Here is a 20,843-nt window from a genome sequence, read left to right on the forward strand (position 1 = left end):
CTTGCTTTTTTACTTAACTGTTTTGGTCAATGAGTAGGAAACAGTGTGAATTTAGTATGTGTGAGAAATTTAAATGTGAGATAATTTATTTTGAAGATACAAGGCCGCCTCTTATAGGAGCATAAACACTTTGGAGTGCAAGCCTATCTGGGTAGAGAGAAATCCTTATAGTAAAACCAAACTATTTTAGTCTTAAATTGTGATTATAGACATTCCACAATATATGTTATAGCTTATGTGTATTTAGAATATATTAGAAAATGTTTGGGGGCAAGTTAAGCCTGTTTCTACTATTTAATTCTACAGTGATTATAATTAGATCATTATATTTCTAAATACCTGAAATCTGGTTAGGGCCCAACAATCTGAACAAACAACATTATACAATTAATCCAGTTCCCATGACTTCCTAGTAAGTGCAAAAAGCAGGTTGAACATGTAAATTGTTTGGAATCTTGTGGGATGTCAGTATGTATGCATCTGATATGTGGATTATTTGTTGTTTTAGTGTTTGCTATATTCTATTTTTTGATCGTACCCTCCCTTCCTCTTCTTTTGGAAAAGTACTGTGGTAATTCCTTGAAACAAACTTTCCTAAATAAATGTAGCAACATCATGGCTACTATAGTGGGGCTTAATCTTGGCTGCAATATGTTGTATTGACTGGTTAGTCAGGTCCCTCCTGCATCCTTCAAGATCTCTTGATAATGGGTTAAAAAAGTTTGGACATCTTCAGCATTATTGACACAAAGTTTCAAGAGACAGAGTCCTTTTCTTTCTCTTGTACTCATAATTTGTAAATGCTAAAAGTGCCATTAAATATTGCCTTAGAAGATTATGGTCCATTTTTGAGTGGTTGTAATCTGCTAACTCAGATTAACTTTTAAGGACTACGTCAATGACTGATTCTTCTATTTCTTGATTGTTATCTGGAAAGATCAAATTCTGGCTGGGGTCAGTATCAGTTTATTACTTCAGCAGATTTGGAAAACATTAACTAGTAGGCGGTTCTAAGGTATTCTGTTCATCCATGGTAAGGACTCATCAGTGTTGCCCACACTTTCTTTGCTAAACCTGTCACTTGGAGTGATGGAGTGAACACTGAGTGCTGATCCAAATGTTGGTGTATTTACTGAGGAAATTCAGAATGAATATTCCAGTTCCTCTGAAAATCCATTCTTATTTGATGCTTCATAGGAACCTTTGAACCTTTTGGTGTGTTATGATCAGCCATAAAACAGCCTTACTGACTTTTTTTCTTTTCCAAAGAAGCATAGCAGATACAGTTTATGATGATGAGACATTTATTATCCTTTTATGGCAATTTGTGTCTCATTTATTATGATTTTCACTTTCTACCTTGAATTTTAATTATGGAGCCACCTGTCCTGTGTTGTTTCCTGGATGTCCCTAAGGAGTAACAACTTGTTTGAACACTTCCTCTACTTCTAAACCCTGCATTCAATAGGCTTATTAACCAGGCAGAGTGTTGTTACTGTTAGCCTGGATACACGGTACTGAATCCATGGCCTGATGCCCACTAAACAACATTTTATTCCATTTGAGTCATGTCATGCTTTCCTGAGTACAATGTGTGAAAAATTGAACCTCATTGAAAATCCTGTGTTAAAATATAAACCACTTTAATAAACTGTGTTTAATATCTGTTGACTTCTTGTTGGAAGAACTTTTCTTTTTCCTGTATGTAAAATGAATATGCTTCTATCTTTTCAAGTTTTGCCTGATGATACAGTTGGTTAAAATGTGAAGGAAAAGCAACGCTTTCTACAGATAAATCAAATCTTTGGTTTTCTGTGGTACAGAATATCAATATCGAAAAGTTACATGATCCTCAGTCATTTGGCTTAAGTTGTTTTTTTTCCTCAGATTTACCTTTATAAAGCAATTTTCCCCTAAAATTCTTACTACTTTTTAAAAAAAATCAAAATAGGGATTATACTGTACATATATACAGTTTTACATTTCTTTTTTCCCTCAGTCCTGGAACACATATATTTATTATATTATTAAATGTTCTCCAGACACGTGGTTTTTAATGGCCATATAATAGTTCATTGTTTGCATTTACTGTCCTGTGTATAATCACCCCCCTCTTGTTAGTGTTTCAGTCTGGTATCTTCTCTTCATAGTTGCTCTTCCCTTGTGCCATGCCAACTCCGCTTCATCCAGTTCTCCGTTTGTGTGATCAGTCCCGTCCTCCCAAGGCAACAGCTTGTTCCCTCATTCAGGTTCCCACTAAAGTAATGCTGTCCTAATCTATCTTGCTTTTAATAAAAGTTTTTTTTTTCCTCCAAATGATTACAAATGCCACTAGCAGTCTAATCCACTCTTCTGATCAGAGCACAATAAACAAGGCTTTCCTGGTTTCTAGATTTTTAAAGTGATTCATCTTTGAGTTATTTTAATTATGGGTATTTACGTCTTTGTTAAGGATCATTAATGGTGACAGCTTAATAATGTGTGAAAGCACCTTGAAAACATTAAAATATGCAAGTAAATTATTTGTTTGTTTGTTTGTTTTTGAGTTGGAGTCTCACTCTGTCGCCCAGACTGGAGTGCAGTGGCCGCTCCCGGCCACCGCAGCCTCGAACTGCTGGGCTCCGGTGATCCTTCCGCCTCAGCCTTCCGAGTAGCTGGAACTACAGGTGCGCGCTACCACACCCGGCTCATTTTGATTTATTGTAGAGATGAGGTCTTGTCTGCCCAGGCGGGTCTCGAACCCGCGGGCTCAGGCAATCCACTCACCTCAGCCTCCCAAAGCGGGGATTACAGGCTGAGCCACTGAGCCCGGCTGCAAGAAAATTATTAATGGAGGCCAGAATACAGAAAAATTAGAGAAGTATTTTGAGCAAAGTGATTGTAAGCGTCTTTATCATAAATGCTGAAGTGCACACATGCGAACACTCAGCGGAAACTAATTTGCTTCTCAGAAATTTGGTTTACCTGTAACTTTCCCGGGCCATGTAAGGAAAAGAGTCAGCACTCTTTTCTTTGTGCATAAAGAAAAGGGTATCTGTGCTGCTGAAACATGAACCTGTGAAAAATTACATTTTAGAGAAGGAGAGGCTTTTTTATTCCCCTGGTAATCTATTTCATTAATTTGTCTCTGGGAAAATAGATGGGCAAGGAAAAATCTCTCCCTGTTTCATGTTGTGGAGGAAATGGTTAGTTTTATTCAGGGATTAAATCTTTTAACCTCATTTCATAATTATTGTCTATTACCTGGCCTTGTAGCACATGTATATAAGCTTTCTGTTTTGTGAATCCTAAGTATTTGTGATTCAGATTCCTGAGTATTTGTCTTCTCTTTTGAATTACATCCTCTGTCTCTGAACATTGTTCAACATTTTCAAAAAATTCAATTTCCCAGTTGAATAGACAGGATTGTCTTTTTTGAGTTTCACCAGGACTGCACGTCTACTGGGTGATAACCTCTACTTTTGCCTCCGAAAAGTAGACCTAGCTGAGCCTCTTTTCTTTGTATGCCCTTTTGCTTTATCATATTATAAGCTTGTATCAAATTCTTTCTTCTGCTTTCCCTACCTCTCTCAGTCTTGCCCTGCCCATGGCTTTATCTTGGTGTTTGTCTCTACTCCCATGATCCTCTAGAAATGGATTCATTTCCTTATCTGTCTCAATTTCTTACATGTCTGTGCTCTCTGCCTGAATTGGCTTGGCAGCAACCCCATTTGCCTGCTATTACATGCAGGTTTCTTTACCATGCTCTTCGCCTCACAATTCATCAATCAAGATGGAATATAGCATCGGCATCATTTTCGTAGTTGCTCCTTTCCTAGCTTACTTTGCCACAACTTAGTTTTACTTAGCTAATTAGAATACAGTTTTAGTTTCATCAGTGTATTTTTTTTTTTTTTTTTTTGGCCAGATAGCTACCTGAAAATTTCCACTCTGTGATCCTTTGCTGTGATTCTATTTTGGAATTTTTCTTAATGTTATTAACTGGTGTGCAGTGTCAGGGAAGTCACCAAAGTTGCTGGACCTTAGTTTCCTTATCTACTAACTGGAGATAAAACAAACTTTATCTCACTTGATTACAGGGATTCAGTTAAATAAAAGTATCTATGCATCCCTAGCTTAGTCCTTTATTACTAATAGAGGTTCCTTGTTCAGTGATGACTATCAATGCTATGCATTTTCTGACATTTTTACTGCGATATAATTCTATACCATACAATTCACTGTTTAAATCCCACAACTCAGTGGTTTTTAATATAGTCTCAATTGTGCAGCCATCACCACAGTTAATTTTGGAACATTTTCATCACACCAAAAGAAACCCCATATCCATTAGCAGTCATTCCCTATTTCCTAGGCAACCGCTAATCTATTCTGTAATTTTATGTATTTTTAACTTCATGCTTAATGTTATATTGTGTGCTAATAGGATTTTCATTTTTCTTTGGGTACATTGAAGATATTTTGAAATGCAGTCCTATAGTTTTTAGGACTAAAAAGAGCTCTTTGATCATTGAATGCTTATTTTTTAGACAAGAAAACAGAAGACCAGAGAACTCACGTGCTTTAGTTGAGGTCATTCCTATTCCATACCTCTTTATCAAAACACACTTAAAAAAAAAAAGTTTTGGCTGGACTCGGTGGCTCAGCCTATAATCCCAGCACTTTGGGAAGCTGAGGCGGGTAAATTGCCTAAGACTGAGGGTTTGAGACCAGCCGGGGCAACTTGGTGAGAACTTGTCTCTGCAATAAATAAAAAATTAGCTAGGCATGGTAGTGTGCACCTGTAGTTCCGGCTACTTGGAAGGCTGAGGTGGAAGGATCGCCCGAGCTCAACGGGTCGACACTGGGTAGCCGTGAGTGTGCTACTGCACTCCAGCCTGGGTGACAGAGTGAGGCTCCAACTAAAAAAAAAAAAAAAAGGATCTTATTAACACTTATTTAACTAGTAGTTCTTATTTTTGAGTGTTCACTAAAACTTTTTCAAATTCAAATTGTGAATGTGAGATATTATGATTATCTGAATTTTCTGCTTTAACTGAGCCAGGTTACTTAGGATGAGATCTCCAGCTCCATCCATGTTGCTGCAAAGGACATTATTTCATTTGTTTTATGGCTGCATAGTATTTCATGTTGTGTATATACCACATTTTCCACGTGTTTGCAATTGTGAATTGTGCTGCATGTGGGTTGCAGGTGTCTTTTTTATATAATGCCCTCTGTTCCTTAGGGTAGATACCTAGTAGTGGGATTGCTGGATCAACTTGCTTTTCATTATTATTAACTCAGATAAGTTTAAGAATTTGATATCCTTGGTGTAAATTAGTATTTTCTTTCCTGATTAGTAAGTAGTCTAAAAATTAGAAAAAAAAATCGTATAAAATAAAGCATAAGCCAGGCTCGGTGGCTCAGCCTGTAATCCCGTGCTTTGGGAGGCTGAGGTGAGTGGATTGCCTGAGCCCGCGGGTTCAAGCCCCTCCTGTGCAACTTGGCGAGACCTCATCTCTATACTAAATCAAAAAATTAGCCGGGCGTGGTAGCGCGCGCCTGTAGTTCCAGCTACTTGGAAGGCTGAGGCAGAAGGATCGCCCGAGCCCAGCAGGTTGCGGCTACAGTGGCTGGGAGTGGCCTTTATGAATAATTCTTCTGAGCATAAGAATATTGTTGTCATGACAGTTATAAAGGATGGAAAGGGGTCAATATTTAGGTGATGGTTTAGACTGTCTTCAGAAGGGAAATCTGTGAGTAAATTTGATATTGTGGTTAGGAGTCTACACAGTTTTTCAAGAGTCTATTACATGCTTTATGCTATTGTCCCCCAAGTGAATCTGAAACAGCGGTTTATGTTTTCTGTACACTATGCAGGAGAAGTTTGGGGAGCTAGGGGACAATTGGCCAACTCTTGACCATATAATAAAAAGGGACACAGTTCTTTTACGACAGATTTCCATTGTCTCTTTCTAAAAAGCAGAAGGGAGGTACTAACACTTGACCAAGAAAGAAGAAAAAGGAATCTTGTCAGAAATGAAGAATGGGAAAAAGAAACATTTTGTTTAGCTAAATTAAAAGTTGTATCTACTGAAAGCAATGGTGCCTATAAGAAGACTGGTGTGGCATAACAATCCAAGGCAATTTGGGTTTTTTGCATATAATTGTACACAATGTGCTCTAAGTGGGTCAGTGAGCTATAATCAAACATGGTAGAGCTGAAGAATGGTGTCTGTGTGCTCTATCATGTGACTGCTCTGTGCTGAGGCTCCCTGCCAAGATAGCTCCACAAATTGTTCTCCCTGTGCCCTGACTGATCTCAAAAGCGAGGCAAAAGGGTTTATAGCTCATTGAGTTTTTTTCCCTATCTGGGGAAGTTGAAAATTTGAGAATTTAATATAGTTTGTGTCAATCTTCAGACACCATATTAAGATCACATCAGGATAATGAGGGAAAAGGATTGAGGAATTACTGGCTTCGTTTTGCTCATGTCAGATAGGGTTGCTTTTACATCTGGTGTGCGCTTCCCAAGTTGAGTATTGTGACAGGCTCTAGTAGAGGATGCTTTTAATATGCAGAACCAAGCCTTACATTTGCTTGCTGTTATGACTTCTTTTGGATGTGAGGATTTGTAGGCTATCGTTTCCATAGACATAAAGCTAAATTACTATTCACTGTGGATTTAAGTACCTTATTGATTTGATTTCTTGTATTATTTCTGAATGGTCCCTGAATGTATGGAAATCGTGATGGATTTTGTAGTTTTCTATGATGCCTTTCCTGGAAAACAAAATGAGCTTTTCATGCTTGAGTAAACACATCGATGTATTATGAAACTGTCAGACTCTTTGAACAATTGGCATAAGCTTAATTATTCAAATATGTGACTCTTTTATGGCTTTTGTGTTAGCTAATGCTTTAGTACTGCTGTTATAGAGACATTTCAATATCTTTCCTTAAGAAATTAAATCTCAACTGTTTGATTAAAGAAATCCAAAGGATTAGTTCTTTTGTTGAACACTTTCTTCATTATCATATATAGCTAATTGGTAGCATTCATTAGCTGAGATTCATAGTTCTTTTTACTTTAAAATATCTGTTGGTTAGGCTTGGTGGCTCAGCCTGTAATCCTAGCACTTTGGGAGGCCAAGGTGAGTGGATCGCCTGAACCCACGGGTTCAAGACCAGCTTGGGCAACTTGGCGAGACCTCATCTCTACAATAAATCAAAAATTAACCAGTCACGGTAGTGCGTGCCTGTAGTTCTGGCTACTTGGAAGGCTGAGGCGGAAGGATTGCTAGAGCCCAGCAGGTCGACACTGGGGTGGCTGTGAACATGCCACTGCACTCCAGCCTGGGTGATGGAGTGAGATTCCAACTCAAAAAAGAATATGAAAAAAATTTAAAAAACTCATTAATGTATTATCCTAGTCACCTAACAACTGCATTTTCCTCCCAGGTCCCTTCTTATCCATTCACACCTGCTTTTTTATGTTGTGTACTTGCAATTTTGTTTTCTTTTTTAGTTATATTTGCATTGTAAATCTCCTTCAAGTTCTATGGTCTTTATAATATTTGTTTTTATTTGTTTTTACATTTTTAATTTTCACCACATAAATAATGCAAAGATATATTTGTGTATTCCTTTCAGTTATATTGTGAGAAAATATGCCCAGAAGTATGTTAGTGGCCTTGAAAAGTTTTTTTTTTCTTTTGGGTATTGCCCAATTGCTGTTCAAAAGGCGGTGCCTTCTTGCATGATTATTTAAATATGCATTCGCTCTTACCAATTAAAAAAAGATGAAGCCTATTAAATGTTAGCATCCTATAAAATTACCATTTAGAGCATTCTGTAATCTCAGTAGAGACTTTTTCCTTTGTAAATTCAGTTTTTGTTTTTAGCAAAGTAATATATGCAAATAGTTAAAAACACACACACACACACAAAACTCCAATAAGCTGTGTTGTGTAGCAGTTGAGAGCGGAAGTCTCTTGTCTCCTCCTGCCTCCCTCCAGCTTTTGGGAACCCCAGCTCTTGACTATTTTTACCAGTGTTTGCCTCTGTATTGCTAAGTGGCTTGTTTTTACAGCTTGATTTTTCCCCCCTCTTCACAGTTATTTATTGATTTCCTTTAGATTTAGCTCTTATAGTTTCTTTCCCATTCTCTAAATATTGATATAACATATATTTTGGTTATGTCAATATACATATTGTAATATTATGACTGTAAATATTGTTAATAGTCAGATGATATAGTTATAATTATTTATTTTACTTTATATTTTTCCTGGAATTAATAACTCCCTTTTTGCTTGCTTTGTTTTCTCTATTCCTAGGTCTCATTTATCACCAAATATTCTGACATAGTTGTAAATCTCCTCTTGATACTTCCAAACTCATCAGATAATCCCTCAGCTGTGTTTTTATTTATTTATTTTCAAAACTTCTCTGGGAGCCTTCATTATTTTGCTGTAGTTGGAACAGGTTGCTCTCAGTGCCTGATGCTCTGTTGACATCTTAGAATTCCATTCACGATTTTATCCTAAGAATGTCCTTTGTCTTTTTCTGTCTTGTTGATTCTCTATTTCTTAGTTCTCAGATCTTTTTCCTTTTAAATTTACTTCCACATTTTGATGGATTCTTGAGAAAGGTGCAAGGAAGATAAACTTTTTAAGACCACGTGTGACTGAAAATGTCTTTATTCTGTCATAATACACGACTGATAGTTTGGCTGAGTATGGAATTTTAGGTTGGAATAAATGATTTCTTGGAATTGCTGTATTGCCTTCTTACTTTCAAGGTTGCTCTTAAGTCCAGTGCCATTCTTATACCCAATTCTTTGTTATGACCATTTTCCTTTCTTTCCCTCTTGTCTCCGGAAGTTGTTAGAATCTTCTCATTTCTGGATTTCTGACATTTTATAGTATTTCTGGATATATGTCTTTTCCATTCATTTTATAGGCCCTTTAGAAACCAGAAAAGCATGTCCTGCATTTCTCTGTGTTTTCTCCCTTTAAGTTACAGTTACTTGGATATAGTACTTTGTGAATAGATCCTTTAGTCTTCCTGTCTTTTTTCTCCCACTTCCTTATCTTTTTGTCTTTTTATTCTACCTTCTGAGGGATTTTATTGGCTTTATTTTTTTTTTACCTTGTTTATGGGATTCTTTTATTATACTACAACATTTTTTAATTTCTAAGAGCTGATTTCTAATTCTTCTAATCTTGCTTTTTATGGCACGCTGCTTCATCTTCTCTGTTTTCTCTGAAGATATTAATTATACTTTTTGGTTGATGAAGTTTTTTTCTGCTCCCGGTATTATGTTTGTTTCTTCTGAGGTGTGTTTCCTTTCTCTCTCTCTCTCTCTCTCTCACACACACACACACACACGCACACACACACGCACAAAGTATACTTTTTTGCATGCTATGGGCTTTCCTCAAGTGTCTACAGAATCTTGATTCTGTCTAAAGATTCAAGGCACCAGAGGTGAGGTGGGCCTCTTTGAAAGATCGTGTGTGGGTAAGGCTTATAACCCAGAGCTTCTCTGTAGAATGATCATATCTGTAGGTCTGTGTACGTGCTGGGGGTCTGACTCGGGGGAGTAGGAAGGATAGGATCTCACTGATCAGGCTTTGATTGGTTTCTGTTTTTAGCAGGATTATTTCATCCCTGTTCTCAGCTGTGCTTGAGCTCAAGTCTTCTAGAGAGGGAATCTCTAGGCTCCTGCCTGGCTTTGCTGGGTGGAAAAGAAAATAAGGGCTTTAACTGTGCCTTATATAAATTTTCAACTAGTCTTCCTTCCTTCAGAGGTACTTGAACCCAATTTCTTATTGGCTGTTCACCCCACAGGCTTACATTTCAGCTTCTTTGGATTCTTTTATTAGTTACTATTCACCCATCTGTTGTCTAACTTCAAGGATTTTGTTGCATATCTAAGTTTGCTTTTTGTCCCCCCCCCCTCTTTAATTGTCTTCATGGGTTTATTTTGTATTTTTATGTTTATGTCCATCTCTATATAAATTCCTTTAGTGTCATTTAGCACATTTTTTAAAAAGAGTATGGGGATAAAAGTATGTGCTCAATCTGCCATGGTTAATTGAAGTATCCAGTGCAGACTCTTTTTTAGATTGGTCAGAAGTATTTATTTTACTTACCTACATTTGTGGGATATTTGTTATATTTAATTCCTCTTAAAATGATTTTTTTAATGGTTTATTTTAATTTTCACATGTTTATTTGACTTTGCAGATTTAATGTCGATTTCCGTGAGTAGATGATGTGATTATCTCCTGGAGAGCTTAAAGGAATGATTTCTAGTCTCATTAAGTTTCTCATTAATTTTAAAAACACTTTTTATTTTGAAATAATTGTAGATTGAGAGGAAGTTGCAAAAATAGTAGTACTGAGAGGTTCTTTGTACCCTGTTTATCCCAATGGTAACATCTTCATATGACTACAGTGTACTATCAAAAATCAGGAAATTGACATTGGTACAATCTTTATTAGTTTTAAAAAGACATTGTTTTAAATTTCATACTACCCCACATTTTACAATGCAAATATATGTCAAATCTGTGTGAAACTATTTTGTCTTTCAGCAATTTTTCCAGCTAGTCAAATTACGAAAGCTTGGACTTAGTGATAATGAAATTCAGCGGCTCCCTCCAGAAATAGCAAACTTCATGCAGCTGGTGGAACTAGATGTGTCTCGAAATGGTAAGAGAGATTCTGCTTAGATTATCCATTTGTCCCTTCAGATGCTGGGGGTGTTTTAGGAAATAAATGTAACTGGATACGTGTTATGGGAGGTGCTTTAACTGATAGTTATGGGAAAACTATGTATGAATTTTGGGGTGAAATCAATGCCATTTTTGAAGTATTTGCCGAAAGAAATTTCTTACACCATTGTTAGAAAATAGCTTTCTCCAAGTAAGTTCTGTCTGATTCTTAGTGTTATTGAGTGGGCTGGGAAATTATTTAACCTCACCCACTCATTTTACTGAACAGGACGTCAAGGGCTGGTGGAATGGTCACTTGTCCAGCACTTGATGCTGCTGAGGCAGGGAAAACCTGTCCTGAGAAAGGGTTGGTTTCACCTGGCTGTGACCCAGTTGCTTGGTGTGCTCTGTCTGCAGTGAGCAGACCTGCTTGCTGTTCAGACATCTTCTGTCATTTTATTTCTAATTAGACAGTGGTGGTTTTGCCCACTTCAGTTTGTCTGGTGTATTTGTGAGTTTATTTTGATTTCTAGATTTCACTATTATGTTGACTCATTTTTATTGAACATTCTAATAGGTATCTTAATGGGGCACCCAAAAACACTTTACTTTGGCTTAACCCTGAGTTTTATACCCCATGGAGCGCTCTCTGAGTGGGCTCTCTCTATGTGTTATAGCATATTTGATTTATTAAGTTGAAATGGCAGCTCCCTGTGGTCCTGTCTAGTGATGCAGTTCAGATTTTGTAAGGACCCTGGTATAATTGCCTCAAGGTAGGCCCACACATAGTCTGAATTATTTATAAAATGGATAATTATCTTATTTCTCTTATATTACATGCCTGATTTGTTTTGTGTTTTGCTTTTGCTTTCCTGTAAAATCTGTAAGTTTCTTTTCAATGAGCTGTTGATCTGTATATTTCAATCTGATATCTTCCACAGAAACCCCAGGATCCAGATATAGTATTCTTCTGTGGATCATTGTTATAAAGCAACAGTGGGGGATACAACATCAATAAGAATACCTGATCTCAAACCAGACAAAGTGGGGACCAAAGGGAGGCCCAAACTTTACCCGTATGATGTCCACTTATATACCTAATCCTGAAGTGTACCCTGCATCTTTAAAATAAAATATGTATATAAAAAATAAAAAAGCAGCAGTGATCATTGGTGCTTGATTAAAAACTTGGTGAAGAAAAATGATTCATCCTCCCCTCTAATTTTTAGTAACTTTCAAATTGCTGTCATCTATCACATTACTTCCATTAGAAATTGTCTTTTGGCCAAGTCACATGATCTTGACATGGTATCTACTTTTATTTTTCATGAAAATTTTATTTTTTACCTTGAAGGTACTGGGAAAAGTGAAAAGAAAATTTTTAGGGGAGGAGGATGCTTGTTTTGGAGTGGCTTATTTGGTGTCAGGGAACCCAGATCTGCTTAGGTAAAGTGCATTTGGTTGTAAGAATGGGATAGAACTAACACACCAAAACTATCTGCACTGAGCTCGTGTTTGACACCATCCTGGGAGTTTCATGGCCTGTCTTGTGGTGTGTCTACTTCTGTTTGTGAATGTTCTGTTTTTCCCTCCTCACTGATCTGCTGTCTTGGAACTGGCCTGTGATGACCTCTCCTGCCCCAACTTTTTATGGACTTGTTAGCTTCTGCCCCTGGCATAGTGTCTGTTTGACAGTTACAAATTTCTCAGTCATGGTTGGCCAAACTTTATTTTTTTATGCCAACCATAAGACATAGTCTCTAGTAACTAGCCACCCTAAAGATCAGCTGTCCTAGGAGGTGGGTGGCAATCAGTACCAAGTGTGGTCCCGCCCCTTAGCACAGAGGCTTGTTGGTGAGCAGCTTCCCTTCCACTGGAGTGTGGAGTGGGGTGGGCATTGGAGGCCTGCCTGGCTAGAACTGCCCAGAGATTATCCTGTATGGTACTTATCTAAGGTGTGTGTTGTAAATAAAACAACTCTCTTGTCTTAGCAGTCATCTCAGTTATGAAGAATGACCAGCTGTTAACTCTGCAAGGAAGCAGTGACTTTGTAAAATGGTCACTGAAATCACAAAATCTGAAGAAATAAGATAGCAATTTTGAAATTGGCATTAGAAAGGAAAAATAAGCAGGGGTCCAGAAATACTTGAAAAAGAGGGGAAGTATTGGCTTCAGCTATTTGGGAGGAAGGAAACCAGAACTCCAAAGTTCCCAGGCCAATGATTAATTCTAGTGGGATGCTCTGTGGGAAGCCAGCACTGGGCAGCCACCAGTTTACCAGTTCCCACATCAGCTCTTTTTTTTTCAAACATTCATAGCAAGGAAGAAGGGCTCCACGCCTCTTCTCATGTGTCCATTTTTACCTTCCAGCACGTTGATAAAAGAAGCTAAGCTTTCACTAGAGTCAGTGTCAGGACACAAAAGTGTTTCCACTCCTTGAAGATACCTATTCTACTTTTCTTCCACCCCCTCATTTTCAACTTTCCCTTCTGCAAGAGTTGGAGTCTCCTGAAGGATCCTGCAGATCTTTTACCAAGCCAAGTTTGCTTTTTTGAAATGATGAGGGAGAGTTAACTGTTCCCTTCTGTCATACTCAGAACCTTGCTCTGGCTCAGTATTATGAGGATGTGTGTGGTGTGTGTGTGTGTGTGTGTGTGTGTGTGTGTGTGTGTGTGTGAGGACCAGAGGGGGAGACAACATGGAGAACGGGCAGTTTCAGGGATTTCCTTGAGTTTGTACCAAAAACAAAAAAGAAACTGCACAAATGACAGAGCAGAACGAGGTCACCGTTTACTATAACCAACAGGAACAGGGAGTGTAGGCCTTTTCCAGGTCAGGCAGATCTCACTGTGCTTCCTTTCTCATTTTTGAGACAGATAAAAATCACATTAATGTGAATATCCCAGGCAACTGAGTAGGTAAATGAAAGTCATAGAGCCTTCAGGTTGAGAGGCAATGTGATAACCCGACTTTGTGCAGGTACATTTGTAAGAGTTTGGAGTTGGTGCCAGGAGGCCTGTTCAGGCCTCTGGTCTTCTGTCACCCCAGCTGAGGGCACCCACTCTCTCTGATCAGAGGCTGTTTCTTTGGGTCCCTATCCAGCCCCCAGGTTGTAACAGGCTTATAACCAGAGCTGGCCATGGTCATGATAGGACCTTCATTGGTTTTCTTAGTTCTCAGTTTTCCAAAAAAGCATTGCTTTGACCATGGAAGAGGAAGGTAAGGTGTTTGGTATCAGACCCCTCTAATCCACAGGATGAAGGAATTATCTGAGAATTTTGTTAAAATGCAGATTCTGATGCAGTAGGACTGGAGTGAGACTCTGCATTGTTGAGAAACTCCCCGGGATGCCAGTCCTGCTGGTCCCCTGACCACACTGAGTAGCAAGCACTTAGATGTCACTACCTTCCAATCTGCTTCCCACTTTCCTTCAGCAGCACCATGTGGTCACGGACCACACTGGCTCTGCCTTGGGTGACCCTGTGCCTTCCCATGTGGATGGTGGGAGATCTTCTGGGTACTCCTGGTTAAAGTGTAAGATGCTGGAGCCGCCTTAAGCCAAGTTTGCTTTGGTCCCAAAAGCAAAATTAGACCTTTCCTGATATTTCCTTACTCAAATGAGGGAGAAAAGACAAGTTTTGTGTTTCTCTCTAAAGAAGTTTGTAAATGAGAAGTTTTTACAGGCTCAATTCCTGGACCAAGAGGGACTGCCAAGACCTCCAAACACTGACTTTAGCGGCTGTGTTTTCTGATGTTTCAGGCACAAAGTCAAGAGGAGTGTGCTACATTAGAATAGAGAGTAGAAAACCAAGGTTAGGGAAAAAGAGGAAAAGAGGGCCGCACATGTGGATTCTTTAGGCCGTGAGGATTTTTTCTGAGGTACAAGTAGGGAGGCTTGGGATGGGAAACGGTGCGTGTGGTTCAGTCCTCAGAATGACTAGATGTGCTGGCAGAGAGGACCCTGGGTTGGACCTTGGCTCTGCCATCAGCACACAGTTGACTTTGGGCAGGCCCCTTCAGATGCTGCTTGGCTGTGTTTCGTGGAATGGGACAAGGCCCTGCTTTCTGTATGAGCCCAGTGAGACTTGAGGGTAGTGACATGCGTCTCGTGTCCAAACGTGGTAGATTACTATTTTTTTAAAGCAGGTAAATGGCTAAAATATATATGGGAAAAGAGAAAGTAGGTGTGCCCTGAGTGTAGATTAAAGAATGATTGGAGTAGATTAAAATTAAATTAAAATCTGAATATGCTGTTAACATTTTGTCTACAGAAAGCATATGGGTTTAGAATTTGGTTCTGAAGCTGTTTTCAGAACTGCTGGTGGTGAAATGTATATGTTTCAATGCCTGTACTTTCATTTGTTTTCTCTGCTCATGGATTCTTTGCTGTTTGAAGAAAATGGCCTCTGATTGTGTGAGAAGTATTACCCCATAGTAGGATCTTGCTATCCAAGAATCTAGGGCACACTTTCTTCATGCTTCATGAATCCTGCCCCAAGGGTTAGTAATTTGAATTTGGTAGTCTATGCTGTAATTTGACTTACATCACAGTACTGTATCATTAGCCATTTAGTTCCATTTTTCCCAAAACGTAAGGCATATACAGCTGACACTGCTACACATGATTTTAAGTGGTACTGGAAAACAGCGATTTTTACTATTGAATCAATGTGAGAAAGTTATCCTTTTCTATTCAATTTTATTTCTTTTGGATTACATCTGTAAAATTTGATAACACTATGTTGCACTTATGTTACATTTATTTTTATATCTAGTGGTGATAATATATATGAATTCATGTTAGTGATTTCAAAACAATTTGCTTCCATTGAAATAAATCTTATTCAGATTTACAAAACCAATTTAAGAGGATGAGGCAAGTATTCAAGAATACAGTGACTATCCCAGTATGACAAAAATTGCGAAGGTGGAGTGGGGATGGCTGAAGTTAAGGGAACATTGATTAGTGTTGGCATGCCATGCCAAAGAAGTCATGGGTTGATTTCTTCCATGGGGCAAATAGAACTGTAGATAGAAAAACAAAACAAAACAAAAACCAAACATGGCTAGAGGCAACATACCTTTGTTAATTATTTTGTAAACTTGAGTTAACAAGAACTTTAAAGTAAGATAGTTTTAGTACAAATGTCATCACTAGCACCAGGACCAAACTGCAGAGTAAGAGAGTTCCTACCAGCAGGGCCATTGTCCCACTCTTTTCTGGAGGCCGGACTTTGATTAAATGCTCGAATTAGTTATCCTCTGTCCAACCACCGGATGCTGATCAATGTCTGTGGTCTATATCTGGGTTAGTTTAATCAATTCTAAAGCCAATCTGGAAGCCTGCCGAAATGATAGCATCAGATCTTGGTGCTTTTGAGTGTGCTGTGGAAAAAACTCTTTGGCAAGCAGTAAATCTAGTGTGCCTAAAAGTCCTCCTACTTGGTTATGAACAATTAGCCTTTTTTTGGGTAGTAACTACACACACCCACACCAGAAGTGTGGCAGAAGTCAGTTTTTACCCATGGGGACTTCAGACTTGCCACAATTAAGCCATTGTTCTCTCTTGTCTTGCTGCCTAACTTGGGGTGGCGTTTAGCCCTCTGTTTAGCAAACTGCCCCCATGATTGGACTTAATATATGACAGGAGGAGAGTTTCCTTGTCACCATCACTGTTAGAGTGTCACAGGAGACCTCCAGCAAAGGGAGGCACGACACTATGCTTACTCTACCTTGCGGGGGCCACCTGCAGTGTTCATCCTGGATGGAGCATGCTTTCTTGACTCTGCAAGGATTTCTGCTTCCCTGTCACAAGCCTTCTCTCTGCCTCAACTTTTACCTTCTCTTTTGTTAGAAAGAAGGGTTAATATGGGAAAGAGTATAATTACTTTCTGCTCACAGTTGAATTCTGGATTCTAGTAATTATTTTAGAAGGGGAAGTGGAAAGGAATTGAGTTTCTGTCATGTTTTCTAATTATCCTTTCATTCTGCAAACATCAGGGTGTGTTGTTTAAATGTGAAAACATTTCAAACACTGGAAAAGTTGTGATAAACTTTACAAATAGATCCCTTTTGATGAGCATATTTTACACCTTTTGCTTGCTTTTCTTCTTGCTATTCCTTAGTTCTTTTTTGTTCCCATCTAGAAGGATCTTTCTGGATTGCCTACCTTCCACTTGCTTTGCCAGAACATATGTAAGGAAAAGCAAATTGTTACTCTTTATTCTATTAGTAAAGAAACTTTTTCTGTTATCAGAAAAGTTGTGACTGTAATGTAGGTTTATATAATATTCTCTCTTTGAAAAGAAGTTAGAAGATCTATAATAGATCTGATTTTGTGAACAACACCTTTGCGTATATTTTCTAGGTCAACATGTTCTTTATTCTGTTAGAGGTTCTCCAAATGTTTTGTCTATTTTAAGTAGCTTCTTATCTTTCTCTCTCTGTCCCTCCCTAACTTGTTCATTCACACAGTCTTTACATGCTAGGCTCCGTATTATTAGATCCTGAGTGTTCCAAAACAATGGTAGATTTACACCCAACGAGTTAAGTTATAGAAGCAAAAACAATTGCAGTGGCTTCTCCTGAAAGAAAACAAAAATCCAACATATGGGATGACAGTTTCTGCTCACTTTTTAATTAAGCGCTTTCTGTAGCATCAGGCTGATAGTTTCCAGCTCTAAAATGATTGAGAATGAGTGGCCACATTGCTTGCTTCATTCTGATTTTGAGGTGACCTGTTTTGTCATGTGAATCTGGCTTGAGCTGAGTGGTGCTCAGCCTCCAGGCAGCTAAAGGTCGGATGACAAATTTTTATCAGGATGTGACAGCAATATCCCTTGACCGCTGCAGACAGCGCTCTCTGCTTATTAATCTAGAAAAGACAAATCCTGGAAAAGGACTGAGGAGCCAAGAGGGAATGAGAAGCAGTGCTAAGAAATGACCTTGGAAGGCTGAAACGGAAGGATCGTCTAAGCCCAACAGGTCGAGGCTGTGGTGGCCGTGAGCGTGCCACTGTGCTCCAGCCTGGGCGATAAAGAGTGAGACTCCAACTCAAAAAAAAAGCCATTTGAGCAGTATATATAGAAAAGATTTGATTTTTCTGCTAGTTGTAAGCACGGTGTGAGACCTCAATCTCACTGAGATGTCTGCTAAAAGCCAACAATGAAAATCATTCTGGATTCTTTTTATTTTGAAAAGACTTAAACTGGTGCTTTAAAAAAAAATGCTTACAGTTAACAACTATGGCTCATATTAATAATATTACTTTTTACTTCAAGCACTATTTATTGAGTACCTACTAAGTGTGAGGCGCCATACTAAATTCTTCTGTCCCTTAAAGAAGTACATTTACAGACACAACAGTCAAGCATAAGTAACTTTACATTAATGACTGTTATACTGTGGTATAAAGTGCTAATGACACACTGAAAGATGTCGGTAACTGATGCCAATAAGAGATGTCAGTAGCAACTGATTTGAAAGAGGAGTAGGGCATTTTTGCTTAGATGTTGAAATCAGACAGTTTTTAACAATTCTTATATGTTAGGTGCAAATTTGGAGGGAGTTCATGAGTGAACTTCTCAGCTGGGTTGTCATTCTTACTTGCTAGAAATTTATTTCAAATGTTTGTTGTTGTAGCTTTACAGAGTCAACAGTATCATTAAAAACGCAAATATCTTAGTGCTTACCTCTTAGCTAGCCACTGAAAATTTGAAGATTCATAAAAAATCAAAGAAGCACCCAGTACCTAATAATGAGAACAACTATTTGAATTGTCATGGGATTCTTTCTCTTATTGTATAGCTACTACTGTGCTGCAAAGGGTTTGCTCTGCCCAGTAAAATGCTAAACTCTGTGTATTAGGAAAGACTTACTATTAATGAAAGTCCCAGTGGTTCATCACAATGAGGAATTTTATTACTGTTCAACTTACAGTTTAGAGCACGTGTGTGTGTGTGTGTGTGTGTGTGTGTGAATATGAGGGAGTAGGTAGTGAGAGATTCTGCTCTGAAGAGTCATTCAGGGATCCAGACTTCTTTCTTCTTGTGATACCTCATCTTCATTCACTAACTGGTGGCCTCCAAGGTCCTTATGTAAGGGGGGAAAAACAGGGAGAATTGTGTATGGGAGATTTTTATGGACTATATCTAGAAGTAGTGTACATAATTTTATCCATGTTCTGTTGGCCAATTTCATGTTACTAACTTGACTGAAGGGAGCTGGGAAATGCAGTTAGCTAGAAGAAGAAGAGGAGATACATGACCAATGGTGAACACTAGATTATCTTTCATACCTGGCATTTAATTGAATGCTGGAATGTGATGGTTTTATGCCACCGATCACACTCAGGCTTAGTGTACTAGTCAGGGTTCTCCAGAGAAATGGAGCCACTAGTGTGTGTGTGGGTGGGGGGGGGCTTGTTTATTTATTATAAGGAATTTATTCATGCAGTTATGGGGGCTGAGAAGTTCTATGATCTGCCCTCTGCAAGCCGAAGACCCAGGAAAGCCAGTGGTGTAATTCCAGCATGGGTCTGAGGGCCTGAGAGGTCAGGGAGCCAGTGGTGTGAATCTCAGTCCAAAGGGAAGAGAAGACTGGTGGTCCAGCTCATGCAGACAGTCAGGAACTTAAAAGGCGCAAAGTCCTCCTTCCTCTACTTTTTATTCTACTCAGGCCCTCAATGGATTGAAAAATGCCCACTACATTGCAGAGGACAATCTGCTTTATTGAATCTACCAAATTCAAATGCTTATTTCATCCGGAAACACCCTCACAGACACTCCCAAAAATAATGTTTATTTGGCACTCTGTGGTGCAGTCAAGTTGACACATAAAATTAACCATCACACCTAGTAAACACACACACACAGTCCCGTTGGACTGTCACAACCTCTTAGTGAGTTATGCGTTTATAGGAAACTTAGATGCATGCCCAAAGAGGACAGGGTAGTCTTTCTTGCCACATCTGCACAAAAATGCATGAACCCACACATAGGTTAACATGATTGGTGGCCATTGATTAATTAATAGCATAAAACCTATGCAAATGTTTGTGACTTTTCTACTTGAAGTTTTAAAAACTACATACCTTACAAATCTGTCTTAGAAACTAGAGGTTTATATTTGAGGGGTCCTTGAAGTACTTTGCTGTAAGCAATATGGGATCATTAAAAGTTTTTGAGCCAGGGATCACTATCCTGGGCAAGTTACTTAATCCCTGTCTACCTCAATGTCTTTGATAAAATGAAGATTATGATAGTTCATACCTTATAGAGATGTTTAACTGTCAAAAGATGATGTGTATGTCAAGTACTTAGATCAGTGCCTCATATAGAATGAACACTCAGCATTAGGTGCTATGATTAATCCTATCCCTTTTCATTTTGGATCAGAAAGATCTAAACTAGGACTGTGAGAATAAGAATGCAGGGTAGGATGAGAACACAGGCAGGTGTGTGGGACTGAGCAATGGAGGTGAGGTTTCTGCCTAAGGTGACTTCTAGATTCTGTGTGCTACAATGCTAGACATTGTTCTGCTTTACCACGTGTGTCATGTTATCTAATGCACATGCTAATCCTGTTAGGTGTGTGCATTAGCATCTCAGGATTACTGATGAGAAAACTGAGGTTTGAAGTTGTGATAGACCCCAAATCATACTCTTAGTTAGTGGTGGAGCTGAGATAGGGGACTTGTTCTTATTTTTTGGAGCATATTGAAGATAATAAAGGCAGGGCAAATAGTTTTATTTTGAGAGAAAGGTTATAGACAATGTTGACACTAATTAGCCTCTGAATTTGAGGATAAAAACTGGGAAAAGTCTTTCTTAGATATTTAAACTTGCAAAAACCCCAAAATATACCAAATAGTGAATACATTCAACCACCTATAGAAGTGCCTACCCTAAGAAGTGGTGTCTTTGGGCTGACTAGGTAATTTATGAAGAAGAGAAATGTATTGCTCACAATTTTGGAGACTGGGAAGTTCAAGATCAAGGTGCTGGCAGATTCAATGTCTGGTGAGGACCTGCTCTTAAAGGTTGTGCCTTGTTGCCATGTCCTCACATGGCAGAAAGGAGGGAGGCGCTGGTTTGAGACTCTTTATAGGGACATTAATCCCATTCATGAGGGTGGAGT

General features: G+C 38.7%; 1 protein-coding gene across 1 annotated transcript in view; it reads left to right on the plus strand.

Moving 5' to 3' along the window:
• LOC103254672 (leucine-rich repeat-containing protein 1) overlaps positions 1-20,843 on the plus strand; it is a 101,532-nt gene that overhangs the window by 12,185 nt on the left and 68,504 nt on the right. The window contains exons 2-3 of the mRNA XM_008052693.2: positions 10,237-10,253; positions 10,587-10,704. Of these exons, the coding sequence (XP_008050884.2) occupies positions 10,237-10,253; positions 10,587-10,704 (135 nt within the window). The remainder of the gene's footprint in view (positions 1-10,236; positions 10,254-10,586; positions 10,705-20,843) is intronic.

The sequence above is a fragment of the Carlito syrichta genome, unplaced genomic scaffold (assembly GCF_000164805.1).
Source record: "Carlito syrichta isolate Samal-C Ts95f unplaced genomic scaffold, Tarsius_syrichta-2.0.1 Scaffold287310, whole genome shotgun sequence".
In the NCBI taxonomy this organism is placed as follows: domain Eukaryota; kingdom Metazoa; phylum Chordata; class Mammalia; order Primates; family Tarsiidae; genus Carlito; species Carlito syrichta.